The sequence below is a fragment of the Pezoporus flaviventris genome, unplaced genomic scaffold (genome assembly GCF_033815535.1).
Source record: "Pezoporus flaviventris isolate CSIRO_AGI_PZ_B2104156 unplaced genomic scaffold, CSIRO_AGI_Pfla_v1 ptg000047l, whole genome shotgun sequence".
NCBI lineage: Eukaryota > Metazoa > Chordata > Aves > Psittaciformes > Psittacidae > Pezoporus > Pezoporus flaviventris.
In genome coordinates this window covers 12,066,062-12,090,092 of record NW_026892595.1, presented here as the reverse complement: position 1 = coordinate 12,090,092, position 24,031 = coordinate 12,066,062, and the positions used below count along the sequence as shown (strand labels likewise).

The window sequence follows — 24,031 nt, the reverse complement described above, 5'->3', positions numbered from 1 at the left end:
CCGAGTCCTCCCACTGCTTTGTAAAACACAAAACTAAACCTGCTGTAAAGATTTGAAAGAATCCTTACATTGAGAAACCTTTCACTTGTTGCGATGAAACAAATAGAAAAAGCAAATCAGAATCTGTGAATCACAACAATGGTATTAGCTCTACATTCAAGCCCAAGCCAGCTAGTACTGTGAAGGTTTTTTTTAAGAAAGCACACACAAAAGCTTCCCACTACCCTAAAACCTAATATCCTCCAGAAACTGAATCCTCAATGTCTTCGAGCCTTCATAAGAAAGTCATGACAGACGGCTAGATCCACCCTTATAGATATCTTCCCTAACTTTTTAGAAGAGCTGATATTGCAAAGAAGTGATGAAACAAAGGAAATTGCATTTCAATCACAAAATTTAGAATAGACAGACTCCAAACTTCAAGTCAGCCATAGTAAGTAAAGAAAAGTTGGATCTATCAATATAACCTGTCTCCAAAACTTATGGGTGCCTGGCAAAAAGTGTAAGAAAAGGGGAACTACACATACTGTTTTCCGCCTGTGCATTGGCCATTGCCAGACATTTGTAATTCAGAGGCTTCCAGAGCTATATGTACTTCTCAGGGGAGTTTTCCCTTTAACTTGTCAGTTCCCCTTTTAACGATAAGGAAATTTTTAATATTCAGGATTTAAATTATATGCTGATGTTTGTGTAAATCTAGGCTTATATTCGTGAACAGGAAAGCTGTTCAGTGTATTCTCATTTAGGTCTTGAATTGTATAAATTTTTTATAGAAATCTTAGTGATTCAATCTTCTGCCTGGTGGGTAGGATTTCTTCAAGACTTCTCTATATTGCAGTTTCAGATCTCACAACAGATTTATACATAACAGACCCAATCCTGAAGTTCCTTCAGAGCAAAACAGTTCCCATTGACCTCCCAACTATAGCAGAATTACACCTTGTCTAATATCAATATGCAATATCATACCAAAAATGTATGATAGGTGCAGGTTCAGTCACCAGGCTGAGAAGTGTTCCAAAGGGCCAGAACTGTATGCCATTCTTTTTTTTCAAAGTGGAAGGAAATGAACTTCATTACTGACATCTTCTAATACAAACTGTCTCAGATGATTATTTTAATTAAACCAGCACAATTAAGTTGTTTCTAAGACTTTTTAATTGAAGTAGGTTGGTAAAAGAATATTTATTATAAACACTATTTCCATATAGCATAAATAGCATAAAGAAAGAAAGAATAAAAAAAAAATAAATCTATATAGATAACAAGCTAATGGTCACTGGTGGAGGTTATAAAAATTAACCATTAGTCTGAGCTACTATGATTTTAGGTGCTATATGGTATCTTGTAGGTATCTAACTTTCAGAAAACGATTAGTAACCATTCTTCAGAAGTCAATCCCTTTGTGATTTCAGATTAGAAACCACAAAGCAAAGGTACATATGCCTGGAAATGTTAATTCCTAAAGACTTGGCTAGTTGTTATTTATTTCTCATAACGTGTATTGAGGACTATTTTATCTCTGTTTCATAGAATGCACTCTTTGAATCCTGATTGTCTAAAAACCTTCCCTGCTTTTACTGCCACAGACTTCCCTTTGTTTCACAACAGGATCTATGTGTTTATATACAATGACGTAATCTTTAACCACATTATTGAATACTATTTTACCCAGAGCACACTCTGCTTTTTCCAATGCAGAGAATTCCCTGGTGAGACATAATTGAATATTTTGGTTTCTTCATATACATTATTCAGATACACCTTTGAATGTAGTATTGTTTTTCTTTATGAAGAAGTTTTCTATTATGGGCAAACTAGTCAAATATCCAAACAGCCTAGAAACTATCCCTTTGCGGATAACTTTATATGTTCTCTGGCACTTTAGTAGATGCTATCTCACCGAATCTTATAATAACAGCATAAATGACACCTGCAACTAATTAAGAAACAGCAACACGGAAAGTATAGTTGGTGTTTATGTGTTATTTGTACAAAAAAATACCCTTACCCTGGTGGCTCAGAGACTGTCTTGCTGAAGGGTGTGCATGAGCGTGTCCATGCATTCACCCACGTGAAGCAATAGTAAGAAAATTCTACAGTGGAAGAGGACTCATCTGACAAAGGCTTAGATGAAGTCAATGATCCATCTCTGAAACTCCCAGAGCCTGAATGTAGGAGGTATTGAAAGTTGCTAATACTACAGTGTTAGGTCACAGGGAAAAACTCTGTACAGAAGACTTAACTTTCTTTAAGATGCAGAGCCAGGGGAATCACTGTTAGCTTGTCCACTCATGCTTGCAGTGAAGCAGAAATCTCTGGCAGGTTGAGAGGTTAGGGCAAGAGATGATTCAGGGGGAGCTGCTGGGGGAGGCAGCCTGTAAAAACAAAGGGGAAGAGTAAAGCAAGATTAATGGTAATAGAGGACTGGGGATACCAGGGATATTTGTGATTAATTTCCTTAGTTAATTAGTTTCTCCCTAAAACCAATCTGAATATGGTTTAGGTTCTATTTGCTTGGATGAGATAGGGTATTTCTACTTTTTTAGAGAGTAAAAATTGCAATCCAGGGCACAGTGCCTTTAAAAACTCCTTCATCATGTTTCAGTATCATTCAGTGCACAGATCTAGCTGGTGGTTAAGCTACAATTTTTTGTGGATTTGACAGACAAGGAAACTGAGAATAATTTTAGAATAACATAGTTATACTATATAAACAACTATAATTAGTGGCAGATTCTGAATACAATTATACCATGTATATTTAAATAAATATATATATGTGTCCAAATATTTTCATTTCTCTCTGCCTTCTCATACTTAACACAGGATACTGGAATCTTCTGATTCAAGCTAGGTGCCTTTTGGGAAATTAAAAAATCTTTCAATTTATTAATAGTGTATTTAAATAGTTTCATTAATATTGAAACTCCAAAACCCATCTGTTTACACCAAAAAAACCCAAGCAAGCTTCAAACCACAGAGATGATACTTTGTCTTGCCAAGTTTGTTCATAACATCAACATATTTCCTTGGAGGGATGGAGAGCAATCGTTTTTGGAATGGAATAGTTTCACAATGCTATCTTAGAAAGAATAAAATTCTCAGATTCTTCATTATGTAAGCTTATCTGTCTCCTCAATAAGCATAAGTCACAAACTTCAATTTATCTTGGAAATTACATGAGTTTTACCATATTTTTTTCAGGGCTTGTCTCAGCTGATGATAAAGTTATGCCTGTAGAAGCTACCTTTCTTTAGAAGTTGAGAAATAAAATATTTAATATAGTGTTGTGTCCCCACCCTACATATTAAAATGTGCTGATTCTAAGAAACTACTTTTTTTCCGCTCTAAACCTGTCCTGTAATCCAGCTCACCTCATTTTGTTGGAAACTAAAGCTTCCCAGCTTCTCCAGTTCTTCATTGCTCCTAATAAATAAACAAATAAATATATCCATTGCAAGAGCAGGCATAGCTAGCAATTCCTGTACTGTTCTTGACAGAAATATGGCAAATATTGCCATATTGCTGTTGCAGGTAGTCAGTGTGTTTCAGAGATAATTGGTAGTTCTCTGAGTGGAAATTATAAATCACAGTTTGATTTTATTGGCAATAAACCTGTCTTTTTTTTCCATTATGTTTGTATATTAGCAGACTGTGATAATTTAAAATATACTCTGCACAATTCTGCGCAGGTATATAAAACTCTGAAGTCATTGGGGCAAGTTCTGATTTTGTTAATTCTGGTTTGGTAACAGGGTTTCTGGGATTCTCTTCAGCACCCTATCCTATTCTTTTGTGTTTTCACAAAAGGAAGAGAATTAAAGATTCAATTTGCCAGATGTGATTTCTCCCTTTTTGTCTTTTTACAGGCTTTGAAATTAACATTTTATTTTCCATCAGAAACTTTATTGGAACTGATAAAGGCTCATGGGCAGATTGTTAAAGTATTTGAAAGGCTTCAGTCTGGTTAATTATTTTGTTTGGTTAATATTTTTTAACAAAGTTATTTCCTTGGCACCTTGAATGGGCTGATTTCATGCCCTGAACCAATGTTTACTGAAGTGAAAATGAGGACTGCCACTTACTTCAACTTGATTAATGCATTGGATTGGGCCTGTAATTAACTTATACTCTTGTCTACTGGAAACTGTTGGAGGGGGTTAATTTTGTCCTCTTTTAGCTACAGCGAATAGATTCACTGTTTTTATTAGATTTAGTAGGCAAATTACTTATGCAAATATATCAGGATGTTAGTTTTCAAGGGTCTGATGCAAGGCCCATTAAAATCGATGAGTTGCCCCATTTACCTAAATGGGCTTTAGAGCAAGTTCTGATACAACTGAGTTAATGCTGCATAATAGCATGGGGTAACTTTATTTCGTGCTTTCTGGTGTTGACTAGAATGCCAGTGTCTACAGGTCTTAATTAGAATTTACTGTTACAAGTGATACATAGATAAAAATGGGGACTTACTTGCACCAGAGATCTTGGTATCTGAACAAGAAAGACAGAAAAGAGATGGAGGTGAAGGTGTTTTTCATTCAAATTAAGTGTGTTTGCATGTTTCTTGCTGTGCTAATGTCTGTGTAATTCAAACGTATGTTTTATATTAGCATTTTGGTAATAGCAGTTCTGCGGTGTCCTGTGACTGAATACCAATAATTCATGGGCAAAAAGTTTACAGTGCTGATCTGTGAAGTTCGCCATACAGTCAGAAAACAGGGTCAGTACACTCCATGGATGACAAAGACAATAGTACAACAAAGCATACATGTAGAGAAAAACTTCATCAAACAGTAAGCCCATAAGTCCCATAAATATGTAATTATGTCCTTGATGATGAGCACTTCTTGGCTTACTGTAAATGCTCCTTAGTCCCAAAACATCAGCTCACAAGCTCTATTTAGTGTAATAGATGGTTTAATGGTTAGTACATTGAAATAAAAATGTATCTAAAGGTACCCTTTTTATCTGACAACAATGAAGTACAGATATATTCAGCTGTAGTTACTACAGTTCATGAAGCAGTACATACCAAATTTGGTTTGCCTTACCCATTGATCTGAGTTTTGCTTTTTTGTATCTCCCTTAACTACCTGACTTCTCTTCAAAGTGTGAGGGTGTTTGTAGGCACTTCTTGGTCCTTAGGTCGTAACACACCCAGCACAGCTGTGTGAGAAGGTTTCACAAAGGCTTAGGACCAAATTTAAATGTAATGTTTAGGACCTAATTAAAATGACTTTTTTATGATGTACAAGTAGATGTTATATGCACATTTTAAATCCCTTTCTTTCATTTTGTGTATTTGCCATATGCAAGGTAAAATAAAACAGTGAGTGCAAAATAAAATAAATAAGGATATGTCCTCAGCTTTCTACTTAAAAAGTCATGATTATTTGGCTATAATGGAACACTAACAATTTGCTGTTCTTTTTCATGCAGATCTAAATACAGACTTGGTATTCTGTAGAGCAGAGGATATTTTCTCTGAAATTGTTTTTGATTAGTTTGCTTTCCATCTGTGTGCAAATACTGAATGTATTCCTGAGGTTCTCCAATCCCGCTGTTCAGTGATCATGCGTAAATACAGAAAGCTAAGCTTTTATACTGTGCTCCTTAGAGCACATTATTTTCAGTGGATTTATCTCCAAGTCCTTAAACAGCTTCATATCGATACTGCTTTTTGAAAAAGGAAACTGTACAATATGTCCTCCGCTTCTGAATGTGGTCTCAAAATGATAGCCACACAACACTCAGATGATGATTGCTGGGTTGGGAACATCTTTTCTTCATCTGGCAAAAGGTGCAAGAAACATTTTATTGTCATGCCAGTATTAGGCAATTATTGAACCTGATGATTTCAAGTGTAATGGCTGTAACGGGCCACAAACAGATAGTTCAATTTGCATTGAAAAAACCCAGATGTTTACATAGCCTTCATACATATCTAAAAAAGTGGATATAAGATTCATGTAAATGCATAAGTTTAAAGTTAGTTACTACAGCCAAGTCAGGTGAGCATACCACTGTATAACTTGGCATAATGGAAGGTAGTTACGGTGAGTCTCTTGGTAGTGCCAGCTCATTTTTCACTTCAAAGCACAATGCAGTGTTAACATTTCAGTTCAGTTCTTCCCAGTGGCAGGAAAACAGAATTAATATTGTCACCCTTTAGAAGGAAACATGTTAGTAGCAGACACTGCAACAGTGAGCTTAATATAAATAATTACATAGAGAGTAGCTTTGAATGCAAGTAATTAGTTTTGCATTAATATGTTGCTTGAGATTTCAGCTGAAATTAACTAATGATTTTCTAGATTTGCATATTCCTAATTAGTTGGGTTTAAAAGTTATCTGTATACGAATTCATGTTTTATAAATTTTCAACATTTGTACCAGGCACATTTAATATATAATTAAGAAAATTATTTATAACTTATTTTATGTTTAAAAAAAAGAAAAGAGAACTTGGGAGTACAGTCATGATGTTATATAGAATATCATCCAGAGCACAATTTTCCTATTGCATCTGAAACCAAAGATATGTGAACTAATTAATGCTTAATGTGAGTTAATAAACAAGGTGTTATTCTTATGTTCTTTGAGATATATTCTAATCTTATTTATTGTTCTGATCTAAAATGCTTTTGCTGAGTTCAGGGTATCACTTTGGATTTTTATTAATGTACTGAAAACATAAAAGCAGACCTCAGGAATGCCACTGGTTAACCTTATCCCTAATTTAACCTCTAGCATAAATTGGAGACATCTTCATTGCTCTCAGTGAATATCTTGCACTCTAAAATTATTGGTATGCAAGTCAGGAAAAACTTCTTTCTATACATTATTTTCTAACATCAATAAGGAGTAATGATAGAAAATAATAATTATAAAAATATTAATCCCCTGTTCAATAAAGCATTTGAGCATTTGCCTAACTGCTGAATTTAGTATGGGGTCATTTACACACATAAGCACTTTTTATGATTGGGACTATATGGCTAAACTGATCAGTGCTGTAGAAGGCTGAATATAGTATAACACTCAAGACAAGATTCATAACAAGCAACATATTCAAAAAGTACTGAGTTTAGGTTTTCACTTTTCAGAGCAATTTAGGTAAAAACCTGTTAGCAAGCATATTATGAACAGGACCAGGTACAAGGAATTAAACTGAGTCAAAAACACTCACAAATGTACTATAAATGCAATTTTTCCTGCAACATCAACAAGTGACCATAGAAAAGTCAAATGTATTGGAACTGTGTGGTGTTAATTTCCACTGTGTCAGAACACAGGAATACTAGAACTAGACTAGTCAATGACAAAAGTGCATGTCTAAGTGGAACTGACTGCAGTTAAATCATTTTTGCTGCTTAAATGCCCCCTAGGCACTGTGAGGAAAAGGGTCAGAAGTAATAGAAGAAAAAAAAAAAAAAGAGCTATGTAATCTAATCATACCTTTTTCTTTTTTTTTTTTAGAACAAATACAACAAATGCAAACTAAAAATATAAAATAATCAAAAAAACTGGTGTAAGATGTGCTCTTTGACAGTTCTAGTTTTATATTAAGACAGAGAGAAATAGGTTCTCCCAGTAACTTTCCATGCATTTCATTGGTATGTAGGCAGAATCATAGAATAGTTAGGGTTGAAAAGGACCTTGAGATCATCTAGTTCCAACCACCCTGCCATGGGCAGGGACACATCACACTAAACCATATCACCCAAGGCTCTGTCTAACCTAGTCTTGAACACCACCAGGGTTGGAGCATTCACAACTTCCTTGGGCAACACATTCCAGTGCCTCACCACCCTTACAGTAAAGAACTTCCTCATTATCTCCAATCTAAATTTCCCTTGTTTAAGTTTTAACCCATTATCCCTTATCCTATCCTTAATGAAGAGTCCCCTCTAGCATCCTTATAAGACTCCTTCAGATACTGGAGGGCTTCTATGAGGTCTCCACGCAGCCTTCTCTTCTCCAGGCTGAACAGCCCCAACTTTCTCAGCCTATCTTCATAAAGAAGGTGCTTCAGTCCCCTGATCATCCTCGTGGCCCTCCTCTGGACTTGTTCCAGCACTTCCATGTCCTTTTTATGTTGAGGACATCAGAACTGCACACGATACTCCAAGTGAGGTCTCACAAGAGCAGAGTAGAGAGGCAGGATCACCTCCTTCGACCTGCTGGTCACACTCCTTTCGATGCAGCCCAGGATACGGTTGGTCTTCTGGGCTGCGAGTGCACTGTGAAGCCGGCTCATATGCAGTTTCTCATAGACCAACACCCCCACGTCCTTCTCTGCAGGGCTGCTCTGAATCTCTTCTCTGCCCAACCTGCAGCTGCGCCTTGCACTTGGCATGGTTAAACCTCATGAGGTTGGCATCAGCCCACCTCACAAGCGTGTCAAGGCCCCTCTGGATGCATTCCTTCCCTCCAGCATATCAACTGAACCACACAGCTTGGTGTCATCGGCAAGCTTGAATAGTGGCCTTATATACAAATCCTTCATGATGAACCCAATTCTAACATCTTTATGTGCTACTTTTATTAATTATCTGCTAAAATGTGGGAACAAAGTAGGAAAAAAATGCAAAACCTAAAATACTTGTTTTTTCAAAAATAAATTCATTATGTGATTTAAATGTCTATAATCAACTATCTAAGGACAACTCTTATAAGTCTTTTACAGTAGGATATGTGAAAATAATCCTTTTGAGACTAACGTATTTATACAACACATATCATGAAAACGCAATCTTTTCAATCCCATTTAAAGGACATGGTTTTTGATGTAATTCTGAATAAAAACAAGCCCAAAGATCTGTAGGTTGTTATTTTCACTGTTAAATCCATTGTTATTGATTTATGTTTAGATTGTGTCCCGTATATGAAATACATTTTTCTAGTTGCATGATAGCATTTAAAAACACTAGTGGTATAAAATGTTGTCTGGAATATCCTATTGTATGAAGCTTTTCAATTATGATTTTCTGACATCAACATGAAAATTAAATATTGCTAAGGTAGCTAAGGTCAGTGTTAGACAGCAATTTGAGCTCTTGTTTTTGTAACTGTTTCACCAGCAACCAGACAGTAATGTAATACTGATATTCTGTTTACTTGACTGTATTAGCAGCTCATTTTTGTTCAAAACTCTGATGTTATTCATGATGTAGTTATTTTAGAAACTGACCGTGTTTCAGCAAAGTTCTCCTGCTGTAAAACCCCAGCCTGGTATCACAGAATAAACAAACATACTGCCAGGCCCAGTGGATTAAAAGTAGTAAAACAATGGCAAAATCCATGTAATCCCTTACAGTGTTTCATAATGCAGCAGTAACATTTGACTTCTGAGGTCAGAGAGCAATGCTTGCACCATTTTGAAAGTCAAGCTAAAGTCCAAGCATGAATTTTTGTACTTAATTTGCTCTGCTTCAGTCCAAGTCAAAACTCCTGTCTTTTACAGAGCTGGGGACATTAATTTCTCTTTCCTTGTCTCTAACAATCATAATATTATTTTCTTTAAGCACTTGCAGCAAATTGACCTAGAAAAGATTAAATGCATAAAGTTAAATTTTGTGATGTTTCTCTTTACCCTGCATATATAACAAAATTTACAGGAATCCATCATATAGCTCCCATGGGAGACACTGTTGGTGTAAAGCACAGTGTTAGCATAGCCCGCCTCTTAGAAATCAGTTTCCACAAATATTTCTCATTTTTCTACTGGTAAAATTCAGTTGCAGCGATTTTTGTAGGATGAAACAGGGGTCTGAGAAATAAATATTCCCTTTTTTTTTTTTTTTTGTAGGTTCAGCTGATCTACACCCTCCAACATGCAAGAGTGACCAGTTCACATGTGCATATGTGCAGCAGTGTTTACCCTTTGCTGCAAAATGCAATGGCACTGAAGATTGCATGGATGGAAGTGATGAAATGAACTGTCCCATGGAGATGGCTACCACCTCATCTCCAGGCTCTTGCAAGCAAACAGAGTTCTTGTGTCCTTCCAAAGGCTGTATCCCATCCCTCCTGAAATGTGATGGTGTGTCTGACTGCTACCTTAATGAAGATGAAGTTGGCTGTCGTAAGTTATTTTCATTGCTATGGTTAAGGCAATCCTAACTTACTTTCCTAAAACAATGATGTGAAAAATAGCAACATAATGAAGTAAAGAGTAAAATTCACTATTTCCTCATCAAGAGAAATATTAGTTTTATCATAAATGTGATACAAATTTTACCTGGAGAGACAGTCTACATTTGCAAATAATCTTTCTTATGCATTCTTATTCCCTGGCTATCAACTTTGATAAATGCTTCAAATAATTTGTATTGTATTTCTGTTAATGATTGGAAGCATTTCCAGTTTTTTTTCCATGGATCAGTCACCTGCCTTTGCATTGCCTCATCTCCAATTGCAATATGACAGATAGTTAGACTTTTGCAGTTCTATAATCCAGTAACATTCAAGGCAGTCACGATCTTTCAAGGAATTTAAAATCAAGTCTGTTCATGCAGTAGCAGTGATCTTTGCCCCAGTGTCCTGGGTTCAGCAGTAGCAGTCATTTTTCTCCTTCTTAGTAGCTGGTGCAGTGCTGTGTTTCTGACTTTCAGCCTGGGAACAGCACTGGTAACACCAATGTTTTTAGTTGTTGCTCAGTAATGTTTACTCTGACCAAGGACTTTCTGAGCCTCATGCTCTGCCAGGGAGGAGGGGAAACCGGGAGGAAGCAGAGACAGGACACCTGACCCAAACTGACCAAAGAGCTATTCCATACCACAGCACATCATGCCCACTATATAAACTGGGGGCAGTTACCCAGAAGGGCAGATCGCTGCTTGGGATGGGCTGGGTATTGGTTGGCGGGTGGTGAACGATTGTATTCTCTTCCGTTGTTATTTCCCTTGCCATTATTGTTATTGGTGGCAGCAGCAGTGGTTTGTGTTATACCTGAGTTACTGGGCTGTTCTTATCTCAAACCGTGGGAGTTGCATTCTTTTGATTTTACTCCCCATCCCTCTGGGAGCCAGGGGAAGCGAGAGTGGGAGTGAGCAAACGACTGTGTGGTTTCTGGGTTCCCGGCTGGGCTTAAACCACGAAACCCAACCAAGGAAAAAGGCTCACAAACAAAATGCAAGGACAATGGGCTTTGAACTGTAACTGCAATGAGATACCATGAAGTTTCAGACAGACACAAAATTGAGTGTCTGCCCGTTTCAAAATACTTCATTACTGGTAGATGAAGTAAGGCCAAATGTTTCATTCCATGAAGGCCAAAATAATTGCTACATAGGAGGAAAAAACACCCAATTTTTACGTATAAAGACATTTCTTTCTAAACTTCTAATTCTGTGGAAGTTTTTAACATTTTATTTTTCATCCCTGTCAGAACCAAAACAATTAGTAAGATACCAGATTCCAGTGGGCTAGAAATTCAAGTTCTTTACTATTTTGTAACAAAACTACTGAATATACATGCAGGCCACTGCACTTAAGATTTCCTTTAATAAATTACTCCACAAAACGGGGATGGATTTTGCAGACTAATCTGTTCATGCCTTTCCACACACTTTTGTTTAGAAATGAGCTCTGTGGTTTTCTTTTCAAAAGGCATCTTTTTTGAGATATCTCTTACTTTTAATTTTATATGCCCCAAAAGCATGTAAAAATTTTACATGTCCATAAGTTCAAATAAGCCTCACTAATTTTCATTCAACCCTGTTTCTTCCTCAACCTGTCCTCTATTACAGATGTCCCTGCTGTATCTTAGTACACATCCCAAGACCATGCTACAGCAGCTAATGTGTTCTAGAATCCCAATATCCAAAGGCCACGAGTTTTCTATAATTATTAGTATTCCCAAAAGCAGTGAAATGTTGTTTCATTGCCTTTGACTTCTAAGCAATGCCCAGGGAATGAGGGGAAATTAAGTCTTGGTCTATTCAGAGACTAGAAATTCTCCATAGATATTGCACACCTTGGTGCTCCAAGGAAACTTACTTAAATCTGTAATCACATTGCTACTCCAAAATTCAGTTTTGACTGTATAAACAGGTAAGTGTTGACAACATAAGATATAAATACAGAAGCAGCAGCTCATGTTTCTTCTCTGAAGAAGATAATGGTTGCAGGCAAAGCAAAAAGAAAATTCAGTTTTGACTGTATAAACATGTAGGTGTTGACAATATAAGGTATGAATACAGAAGCAGCAACTCGTGTTTCTTCTCCAAAGAAGATAAAGGTTGCAGGCAAAGCAAAAAGAAGGTGATTAGTGCAGTTTAGGGTGGAATCAATGAAAAAGTGATTACTGTCACAGCTGGTTCTCCCATCAAAACATATACACCATGAGAGTGCAGCATTTCATCTCTAGCTGTCTACTTTTAACATGTGAAATGCCATGTAAGTTTTTCAACAGAAAAATGTCAGAAAAAGGTAAATATCTCATAAATTTAATCTTTTTATTGGCATTTATGCATAATCTCTAAAATTGATTGTTATGCTAGTAGCTCTAGTCTATGCATACTGTAATAACACCACTGATTGGGGGGGGGTGTATTCAGGTTTTAGATTGAAATTGAATAACTTTTTTCCTAAGCAGTTATGAACACAGAATAGCATTTAGAAAGCAATGTTTTGGTGTTTGGGTGTTGTTAGTGGTGGTAGGTTGGGGGGGGGTGTTATTTGTTTTTTGTTGTTTGGTTGGTTTCTTTTTTTCTTGGTACTGATTTAAGTACATTTCTATTTCAGGCTTATTGGTACCTTCCATTTTTGTGTGTGCCAGGTCCTTTAGCAATTGCATTCATTTAAATTTAACAGTAGACTGTCAAAAATCTTCTGGCTCCTGAATTCAGGAATTCATCAGATAAAGTTTTTTTCTGGGATAAAGACCAGTTGTCAAAATGTATCTTGCAGAAATTAAGTATAAAACCCAAAAGAAGGACAAAGAAAAACAATAAAATGCATTAGTCAGATCTCTACTGAAGCCACAGTTTCTACCACAGAAATCCTTTTCTGCATGACTTAAGATTCATGCAGACAGAATTTCCCATAGAGCTCACTCAGCAGTTAGGTTATACAGTATTATGTAATACTTTTTTATACCTACTAATGTGGTGGATTTTACTACTTGCGGCTTTTAACAAGAAAATCTTGGAACTGTTTTTCAATTATAGATGTTCTACTTTGCCAGCCCTCTTCTTGCAGTCAGTTTTACAGAAGGGTACTTTATCTCACCCATTCAATAAATTGTTTTATTACTGCCAGATTACAGTAATAAGGTTGTAAAATCAACGTATTAGGATCAGTGGGGGTATGCATTACTTTTCCACAGACCCCAACACCCTTTGGCTGAAGTGCTAACAGCAATGAATAAAAATGATTTCACAGTTCTCTGTAGTACACCAAAATGTGTCTTATGTAGTCCTGGTAAGTTCTAAATGACTAGTAAATATTAAAAATAATATACTTTCAAAGAGGCTGCAGTGCTTTTACCCTTTCTAGCAGATTGGATTTGGACCTGGAAAATGAAATACAGGCAAAAAGCTGATATTATAGTTTTCATTTTTGTGTCTTCAATGTTGTTAATGCTTATATTTAATGTCTTTATCCCCAAAACCCTTGAAGGCCTCTCCTGATAGTGAAAAATAACTAATTTGAGAAACATGAAGCTATTTGTAACTTTGTTAACAGTAAGCAATATTAATTTCAGTCTCAGTGCAATAAAAAAAAAAAACACATTATTTCTAAAATGTGCTCTAAACATTCTTTATCTCGGCACCAATACCGTAGTGCCATTTTCCTTTCTGTCTTAAATGCTGGATCTGTACAAAGTATTCAGCAGTTAGATCCATCACTGTGACTGTAACCTCTGTAAGTGGTATAAAAATCTTGGCTTACTTAAGGTAAACGGACATGTCAAAACCACCTTAATAGTCAAGAGATACAAATGGACCAAAAATAATTAGCATTTTTTCTGTTTTATCCTCATCTATGAGTCCAGCAGTGAGTCCAGAACCAGGGGAAATAATAAAGAGCTAAATGACACTTTCTTCTTTGAATCTTTTTATTACTCATAATATATATGACAAACCAGAAGTGGTACTCTACAACCATATAGTGTACAGGTTCCTCAAAAAAACAAATGTGCAGGCAATAAAAGGTTGAAGCACAAAAGAAGAATTTGTTTTGTGTCCAGTTTCAACTTTCTTTCTGTCGAAGTCCTAGTCTGAACATGCAATTTATCTTACAGACTGATTACTTGTGCGCAAACGATCACTTATAAAACTGGTTTGAATACCACAGGGAAATTCCCCCCAAATTGCAAAACACGTCCAGGATTTGGATGTGACTGCACAAAATAAGTATGAGATTATTATTTGCTTAAGAAAGTGCAGCAGAAGGAATAGGTCTGTGAGTTATTTTCTGGAAAGCTGACAATCATAAGAGATAGATGGTAATATATGCTACAAATATGGAGTGATGCTGTAATCTGCTGGGTTGTTTCAGTCTACCACAACCTGTTCTGCCAGACTGAGTGGTCAGGGAATGGAGAGCAGAAAAGGAAATTTTTTCCTCTTGTTGTTGTTGCTTTTATCCTGCTGTCATTGTCATATCAAGACTTCTCTAGCCAGTTGAAGAAAACATGTACATATTGATAGTTTAAAATCAGACAGAACTTTTAAGACCCCATAAAGTGAATAGAAATTGGAAACAAAAGCAATCTCCTTTTTGTATTTGCAAGTATTCTTCTGCATATTTTCTTGCAGACTTTAGTAAATGGTCAGTTCATGTAATTAAAAGGTTCAATCCCACAAACCCTTACTCACATGAGAAATTTCATATTTCTGAAAGAATACCAAAACTGGCAAGAGCTGACTGACGTGATCAGAACTGGCAAGATTTGCCTCCATTATTGTGGTCTAAATTGAACTGCAGTATTTTAAATATAGCACACTCTTGCAGACTATATTGACCAATGATTTAAATTGTATGTAAGAGTGGAAAAAATACATCCCAGAGCAGCCTAACCATCTAGCATAAAAGGCGTATTGCCATGTACTCTGGCTCTTGAACCCAGGAGAAGGAAAGTATTATGAAATTTAGATATGGCAGTGGGGTATTTTTAATATTGCCAGATTCTTTCTCCCACTCAGAACTCACAAGCTAATTTGAATGTATCTAACTCTGATGAAGTCACAAGAGTTCCCTCTGATTTACATTAGTGACATGGTGACAGAGTTCAACTTAAATTACCTAAACAAACACCTTAAATAATATATATAGTTTAAGGTAGCATAAGAGAGCACTGTGTGAGATACAATGACAAAATTATGTTATACTCTACAGAAGTATGCAGGACCATCAGGTGCATCCTTGTAGATCAGTGACTCAGGAATAATTCAGTACCTGAAGGCTTATGTGATTCCAGCAAGATTAACCCCTAATAATTCTTCTGGGCAACCACAGAAAATGTTACTGAATGCCTAAGATTAAAAAAGGTGTTCAAGTTTAAATTTTTCAGAATAGTACTTCTCTACTTTTTTACGTTAACTATCTCTTTAGTATTTGATTTCTTGCAATAAACTGAATAATGTCATTTTTTATTTGTATTTTAATGTAGGTTAGTAATGAGAGTTGATTATGTTTTCTGATATCTTTCTATGGGTTTTCATTAGGGTTTTGTACCTTACTCTGTCAACATTTTAAGTAAATAAGCCCTTTTCTTCCCCACAGATATAACATAGGAAAATTATAGCTTCTGTAACATATGTGCTCAGTGTATATTTACCAATTTATCTGCTCAACAGTAAAGGTCTATGTCTTTGAAGATGAAAACTTGTAGAGGTCATACAGACATAACTATATAGAGTGTGATTCAAGTTTTCTGGTAGTTTTTAACTCTGAGAAAAAGAAGCATAGATGCTAACAGTCATGTTACTTTTCATTTCAGCCATTAAAGATTGTTTCAATGGTTCTTTGTTATGTGCATCGACTAGTCAATGCATAGCAATCTCCCAGCGTTGTGACGGTGTTGTAGACTGCACTGATTTCAGCCCTGATGAGTCCAGCTGTTCAGGTACAGAGTTTTGCATAAAATTATTATTTGAAACAAAAAAGTATAGTCATTTCTTACTGAATCTTTAGGCAGTTCTCAACCAAATTTCCTCTGCTAAAACTTCATCAAAATACATCCTAGTTATTATCTTACTAAAGAAGATTGAGGGAATTTTATTAGGAGCTATTCTTGCTGTAAGGATGTAAAACTAAACTTCAGTAAAACTCAACGTGGTGATGTGGAAACCAATGTTAAGGGATGTCAAAGGTTGATAATAGTAAGCCACTGACATCCCCCTCTACTACAGCACCTTTATTATTTTTAGGACAGATATTTTATTTATTTTTTTTTAATGAGAATGTGATTCAAAGTGTTAAAATTCTGGACATCTTCAAAGAGAAGGCTGGTAACACAGGACTGAATGTCTTCTCATCACCCCTATATAAAAGCTATTAATAATAAAGTAGACAGTTACTAATTTAATATAAGTCCAGTTGTATTTGCTTTTATTTTATATATTCCTGTTTGAAAATTGAGTAACTGGCAATAGCTCACTTACTGAGCTATTTATGGAGTCAAATGAAACTGTTTTAAGAAAAATTAGAAGCCTGTTCAAGTGAACACTAGGATTTCTATAAACTCCATAAGAGTCCATTGACTAGAAGGAAATGCAGCAGGAGGGACAGGAGATCTCCTTGGATGGATAAGGAGCTGTTGAGGAAAATTCAAAGGAAAAAAGAGGCTTATAAAAAGTGGAAGCAAGGACAGGCAGCCTGGGAAGAATAAAGGGATGTTGTCCGGGGAGCTAGGGATCAGGTTCAGAAAGCTAAGGCCCAGTTAGAATTAAACTTGCCTAGGGATGTTAAGGATAACAGGAAAGGATTCTATAGGTATGTAGCAAATAAAACAAAGACTAGGGACAACGTAGGCCCCCTCCAGAAGCTATCAGGAGAACTGTCTGCCCTGGAATTGGAGAAGGATGAGGTTCTCAATGACTTCTTTGCCACAGTCTTCACTGGCAAAGGCTCTGACCACACCACCCAAGTGTTGGAAGGCAGATGCAGAGACCGTGAGAATGAAGACCTTGGGCTCACTGTAGGAGAGGAACTGGTTCAAGACCATGTTAAGAACCTGAATGTACACAAGTCCGTGGGACCTGATGAAATCCATCCATGGGTCCTGAAGGAGCTGGTGAATGAAGTTGCTAAGCCACTGTCCATCACATTTGACAAATCATGGCAGTCAGGTGAAGTTCCCGATGACTAGAAAAAGGGAAATATAACCTCCATTTTCAAGAAGGGGAAAATGGATGACCCAGGGAATTACAGAGCAGACAGTCTCACCTCTGTGCCTGGCAAAATCTTGGAGCAGATTCTCCTGGAAGGCATACTAAGGCACATAAAAAACAACAAGGTGCTTGGTGACAGCCAGCATGGCTTCACTAAGGGGAAATCCTGCCTGACCAATTTGGTGGCCTTCTATGATGGGGCTACGGAACTGATGGACAGGGGTAGAGCAGTTGACGTCATCTACCTGGACTTGTGCAAAGCATTTGACGCTGTCCCACATGACATCCTTGTCTCTAAATTGGAGAGACATCCATTTGACAGATGGACCACTTGGTAGATAAAGAACTGGCTGGATGGCCGCATGAAAAGAGTTGTGGTCAATGGCTCAATGTCTGGCTGGAGACCAGTAACGAGTGGTGTCCCTCAGGGATCAGTGTTGGGACCGGTCTTGTTCAACATCCTCGTCGCTGACATGGACAGTGGGATTGAGTGTGCCCTCAGCAAGTTTGCCGATGACACCAAGCTGTGTGGTTCGGTTGATAGGCTGGAGGGAAGGAATGCCATCCAGAGGGACCTTGACACACTTGTGAGGTGGGTTGATGCCAACCTCATGAAGTTTAACCATGCCAAGTGCAAGGTCCTACACCTGGGTCGGAGCAATGCCAGGCACAGCTACAGGTTGGGCAGAGAAGAGATTCAGAGCAGCCCTGTGGAGAAGGACTTGGGGTGTTGGTTGATGAGAAACTGAACATGAGCCGGCTTCAGCATGCGCTCCAGCCCAGAAAGGCAACCATATCCTGGGCTGCATTGAAAGGAGCATGACCAGCAGGTCGAAGGAGGTGATCCTGCCCCTCTACTCTGCTCTTGTGAGACCTCACCTGGAGTATTGTGTGCCGTTCTGGTGTCCTCACCATCAAAAGGACATGGAACTGTTGGAGCCAGTCCAGAGGAGGGCCATGAGGATGATCAGAGGACTGGAGCACCTCCTGTATGAAGACAGGCCGAGAGGGTTGGGGCTGTTCAGCCTGGAGAAGAGAAGGCTGCGTGGAGACCTCATAGCAGCCTTCCAGTATCTGAAGGGGGGCTGTAGGGATGCTGGAGAGGGACTCATGATTAGGGACTGTAGTGACAGGGCAAGGAGTAACGAGTTAAAACTTAAACAGGCGAAGTTTAGATTGGATGTAAGGAGGAAGTTCTTTACTGTAAGGGTGGTGAGGCACTGGAATGGGTTGCCCAGGGAAGCTGTGAATGCTCCATCCCTGGATATGTTCAAGTCCAGGTTGGACAGAGCCTTGGGTGACGTGGTTTAGTGTGAGGTGTCCCTGCCCATGGCAGGGGGGTTGGAACTAGATGATCTTAAGTTCCTTTCCAACCCTAACTATTCTATGATTCTGTGATTCTATGATTCTATGAGTATCACGTATTTATGATCTGACACTTGTGTCACCAAACCAAGGTCTAAAGGAATAGGTTTTGGCAGTACTAAGCATCCAAAATGACAGGAGAATATTCTGCCATTTTGGAAATCAAGCAATGACAACTATAATAACTGGGGGAAGGGAGGGGAGAGAGGGAGGGAGGAGTGAAATTAATTTATATTTTTTCATTTTCCATTTGCGTTTTCATTTGTAGTTTGTCCTGAAGAATACTGCAAAAATGGAGGAAAATGCATCATCAAAGATGACATTCCGTTATGCCAGTAAGTTTCTTTGGGGATTGACTTGTGCTTGAAGTTGTGAAAATGTGCTTATGAAAGAGCTGTTATTTTCCTCAGGGACTGAAATGATTTTCAGTAGAAGTTTATTTTTAAAAGTCTCTGTATGTATGTACTGGTTTTTTTTATTGTTGTTGAGTTAAACCATATTTTGAGAATAATATTACTTATCAGATAGAGTTTCCTGTAACTTTCACCTATCATTACATGAGACAACCTGTTGGCCTGGCACTAGAGGTTTTCTGTGTCTCGTGTTTCACATCAACATCGGACAACATATGCTTCTATGAAAAATGGTGCCTTATATGCAGCAAGTGTTGTGTACCTCAAATAAGATTTACAGTAGGGCATCTTCTTATCTTTACCTGAACTTGTGATGCATTTCAGTTATAATCTTACTTTTTGCACACATTTGGAGAAAGAAGGTAATGTTTTCTCCACTTAGGCCAAACAAAGCATTAAACATATGCTTGTATTTTTCTTGAAATGCAATATGCTGAAAAAAAAAATGTATGAAATTCAGATGTGGAATGTGCAAGTCATTAGAAAGTGCTTTAGTTTATCTGAAGGGATTAATTTACACAAGATGTCACTAAATTTCCCAGTGGAGAATTACAGGAGACTTTTTAAAGTGCAAAGAAATCAATATTACATGTTATCATACTTGTTTCCTTCATGCTCTTCAGCGGATCTTGCCACTTTGTTTGCCAAATTACTAAAGTGACTGTTTTATCAGAGTATCTGTCTTAGTCAAGACCAGACATTAAGGTTTGTCTCTCATTCTCTAGAAAACTCCCTTTAATAAGCCTGCTGATGAAATTTTAGTTATTGCAGAATTTGTATCTTTCAAGTCAGGTTATCCTTAGTTGTTGAAGGAATGTGATAAATAACATACTCAGAAAATACAGGCACTTACATATAAAGTACTTTGATTTAACTCTCAGGAAACACTAAAAATTACCTGCAGATTGTCTGAAGAATCTCTTCTATCATAGAATATAGAATGGTCACTGCAAAAAGCGTGGAATTTCATTAGGGTGGCTGTTTCAAAACTTCTTGGGACACAGAAAGAGAGAAAGGGGACAAAAAATATATGGAAAAGATGCAGATGGAATGGAATGAATAGCCAGCAGAAAATAAAGGAATTGGGAATAGCTAAGGAGTTGACAGTTGGTATGTTAAGTCATTGATCAACAAGAAAATTGCTTGTAGGGACAAAAAATGAGGGGAGTAATTGATATTTGAAGGATACAAGAGAATTATAAAAATTGAACTTAAGTTAGGGCTTTCAAATGAAAGGAAATCAAATTAGCAACTGCTTTTCATCTACAGAAATAAAAAATAATTGGAATAGTAAAATGGTAAATAGGATACTTCCCCTCATCATTTAGTAAGAAACCTGATACTCAGTTCTGATGTAATGCATAGGTAATTGCAACAGGAGCAAAGGCATAGAAATGAAAATGACCTAAAATGACGTGCTAATGTAACTAGAAGTGTTGCATGTGCTTGTGTTTGGGGAAATAGGTCATCTCTGTTCAGGTATACCAGTGCATGTTGCAACAGAATCATAAAATCATAGAACAGTTAGGGTTGGAAAGGACCTTAAGATCATCTAGTTCCAATCCACCTGCCATGGGCAGGGACACCTCACATTAAACCATGTCACACAAGTCTTTGTCCAACCTGGCCTTGAACACCACCAGGGATGGAGCATTCACAACTTCCTTAGGCAACCCATTCCAGTGCCTCACCACCTTTACAGTAAAGTACTTCCTTGTATCTAACCTAAACTTCCCCTGCTTAAATCTGAACCCATTGCCCCTTGTCCTATCACTACAGTCCCTAATGAAGAGTCCCTCTCCAGCACCCCTATAGGCCCCCTTCAGATACTGGAAGGCTGCTATGAGGTCTCCACACAGCCTTCTCTTCTCTAGGCTGAACAGCCCCAATTTTCTCAGCCTGTCTTCATATGGAAAGTGCTCCAGTCCCCTGATCATCCTCATGGCCCTTCTCTGGACTTGCTCCAACAGCTCCATGTCCTTTTGATGTTGAGGACAAAACGTAGTGGAAGGCTGTCTGAAAACTCTACTGGTAAGGGATATCACTAGAGAATAGCAAATGGAGAAGGAAAGGAATCACCAGATAAACAGTCTAATACCAATGCCATTCAATGTTTGTAATATTTTGAAGGATTTTACATATAACATTGGAGATAGATAAGATTCTGCATAATTTTTGAAAATCCCACACGTCAATATCATGAAAAGAAAAAGAATAGTAAAAATGTCTCTTTAATAATAAAAATGTAGAAATATCCCAGTTTTCATTTCCTAGGGAAAAAAAAAACAAAACAATGAAAACCCTAGAAATTAACATGAGAAAGATACTATTTTTTTTACCTGTTTGTTCTCAGTACCTGCCTTAAATTTCCTGAACAGGAGATGACAGATTTAGGAAGAGTTACCTTCTTCTCTTGAGATCTTCTAGGTTGCAGGGTAGGTCAGGAGAAAAAGCAGAGTACACCAGGATGCAGTAAGCCTGTTAGACAGCAAGGAGTTCCCTGAAAGAGCAGAGTACGGGCACTGCCCTGTCACAGAAGTTGCAGAGAAGGAAAGACTTTCTAGATACCCAGAGGTAATTATCTGAAGATTCCAGTGACCCTATAAGTCACTGAGTTTGACTAATATTCTTCAGTGACACTGTAGACAAGTGGAAAATCTGTTAACATATCCTTTGATTGCTAGTTTGCCTTACACAGGGGATTCTGATCTTCCTCCACTGAAGGTGCTTATGCTCTAGTTTCTATGAACCTGAGTCTGGAGTTTAAAAGTCATTTTGGCCTTTCTGAGAGAGCTGATTTAACAAAAAATGTCTGGACAGGTGTCAAAGCTTCATTTCATTCAAGGTTCCATCATGTTCATTTAAAAATCAGAATTGCTGCTTGTCTTACATTATTTTGAGGTATATTGATAGAAAAGAATCCAGTCTCTGGAGGGGTGAGTTTTTCTGCATTTTTAATGCAGTGTGCTTGAAGTAGTTAACTGTATAGAATCTTTCAAGTAGTTTAATATGTCAGTATGGCAACAGAGTGAATTTTTACTTAGGTAAAACAAATCAACTATTTGAGGAGATTTGAAAGTTCAGAGTCAATTTTATACATATAGTACTTCTCAAGTTATTTTGATGCTGCATGTTTTTGTATGTGTGTACTATTGTTGCTTATATGTATAAAGTGAATACTTTAGACACCAACGAATTTCTTTCAGTAGTGTGTAACTAAGAGGGAGCAATAGAAAGTGGAATGCAAACTCTGACATGCTTCTCTGAAAAGGCATCTGTAAACCGGGTGGAAAAGGCAACAGTTGATATATGTCTAATATTTTCAGTATATATTGGAGTGGGTAACAGGGTTGATACATCAGGTTACTGTCACTTCTATTCAAGCTACTGAAAATAGCTTTTCTTAGATGGTGCATTAATGTGTGGTAACATCAGTAGAGGTCACAGTGTTTGAGAATATGACTACTGATTTGGTGGTGGATGTTTTCAGTGAGAGCTTGCAAGTAAATGCAGAGAAAAAGTGTGTTGTGGGTGATGTTTAGCTTCCTACTTGAAAGAAACAAGCTTGGTGGCTGTCCTGATCCTCTCTGGTATTTGACTTCTGAGTTACTTTTGAAAACCACTTGTATTTGCTGCTTCTATTTGGTCAGTAGAGTATTTTAGGGGCATATCAAATGCTTGTATCTTGTTCTTACTAATTCTTGGGTATCCTCTTTGGCTGCCAGGCTAGATGGAGCCTCAGTCTGTGTAGTGCATTCTCAGTTACAGTTTGGAACTAATACAAGAGTTTCTGCAGAAATAAATATCAACTGGTGTGTTGCCTTTGGCTGGACAATAGATGCTATCACTTCTATCAGACACAAGGGGAAGCTTCTAGTAGCTTCTCACAGAAGCCATCCCTGTAGGTCCCCCACTATCAAAACCCATTCCTGTCTGAAACACTACATCTACTCTCATTTCACTAAACTACTGTATGTCCTGACTGAGCTCCCTCCTGCAGTGGATGTGCAACCAAATAGTGTTGGCATTCAGCTACTGTGGCTGCACTTGCAAATCATGATAATTTGAGCAATAATGCTAGAATTTTTGCAATTTCAATAGTCTGGTTTCAAAATTATTCCTTTTATTATGTGTGTACTTTCCTCAGTTGTTTGCCCAGTGGCTTTTTTGTGTTTGCTTTACTTTTTTAAAAGTGAGACCACAGCCCTCTGGAAACAGAAAAGGAGTACTGACAAAAACAAACAAGCAAGCTGGGAAAAGTGTGTTTGTAAAGTGCGTTATGTAAGGGTTGAAGGATTGTACTAGTGCTAAATAAAAACCCCTGAGGGAAAAAAAAAGTATTTTACCAGATTGATAATACATAATTTTAACTGTCATACCAGAGGAACAAGATTAATACAATACGTTCACATTTAAAATGCACTAAACTCATGTATAATAAACATACTTCAATGCTTGTTTTATCCTTTATTTTTCACTGTTTCTATGTAATATACTAAGTTTCAGAACAGCTACACTGAATAATAGCAAAGAGTATAATGAGAGTGCTTTTATTAATCTCTGAACTGTAAGAAGGCTCTATCCTTAAGCAGAAAATGTAATTACATTCACTGGCCTGTAATTAAACAATCATCTTATAAATTAGAAATACATCTTAATTAAAGAGTTTTAAAATTTTGTTGAATATGTACCATCTAGATAACTAAACTGTAGAGATTAGAATTTCAAGGAGTCATTATACATAGTTAATTAATTTTATCTTTGTAGCTGTGTTTAAGTGCTAATTTGGCCCAAAGTATAGAAAATCAATTATTTGTTTGTTTGCTTTATGTGATAAAAGTGAAAAATATTACTTTCTCTTTTATGTTTTAGAAAATAATTGATTTTACAGGGCAATAATTA

At 37.2% G+C, this 24,031-nt stretch overlaps 1 protein-coding gene across 1 annotated transcript in view; it reads left to right on the top strand.

Moving 5' to 3' along the window:
- MALRD1 (MAM and LDL receptor class A domain containing 1) overlaps positions 1–24,031 on the top strand; it is a 246,978-nt gene that overhangs the window by 181,997 nt on the left and 40,950 nt on the right. The window contains exons 34-36 of the mRNA XM_061468304.1: positions 9,818–10,093; positions 15,959–16,084; positions 18,985–19,051. Coding sequence (XP_061324288.1) covers positions 9,818–10,093; positions 15,959–16,084; positions 18,985–19,051 — 469 coding nt within the window. The remainder of the gene's footprint in view (positions 1–9,817; positions 10,094–15,958; positions 16,085–18,984; positions 19,052–24,031) is intronic.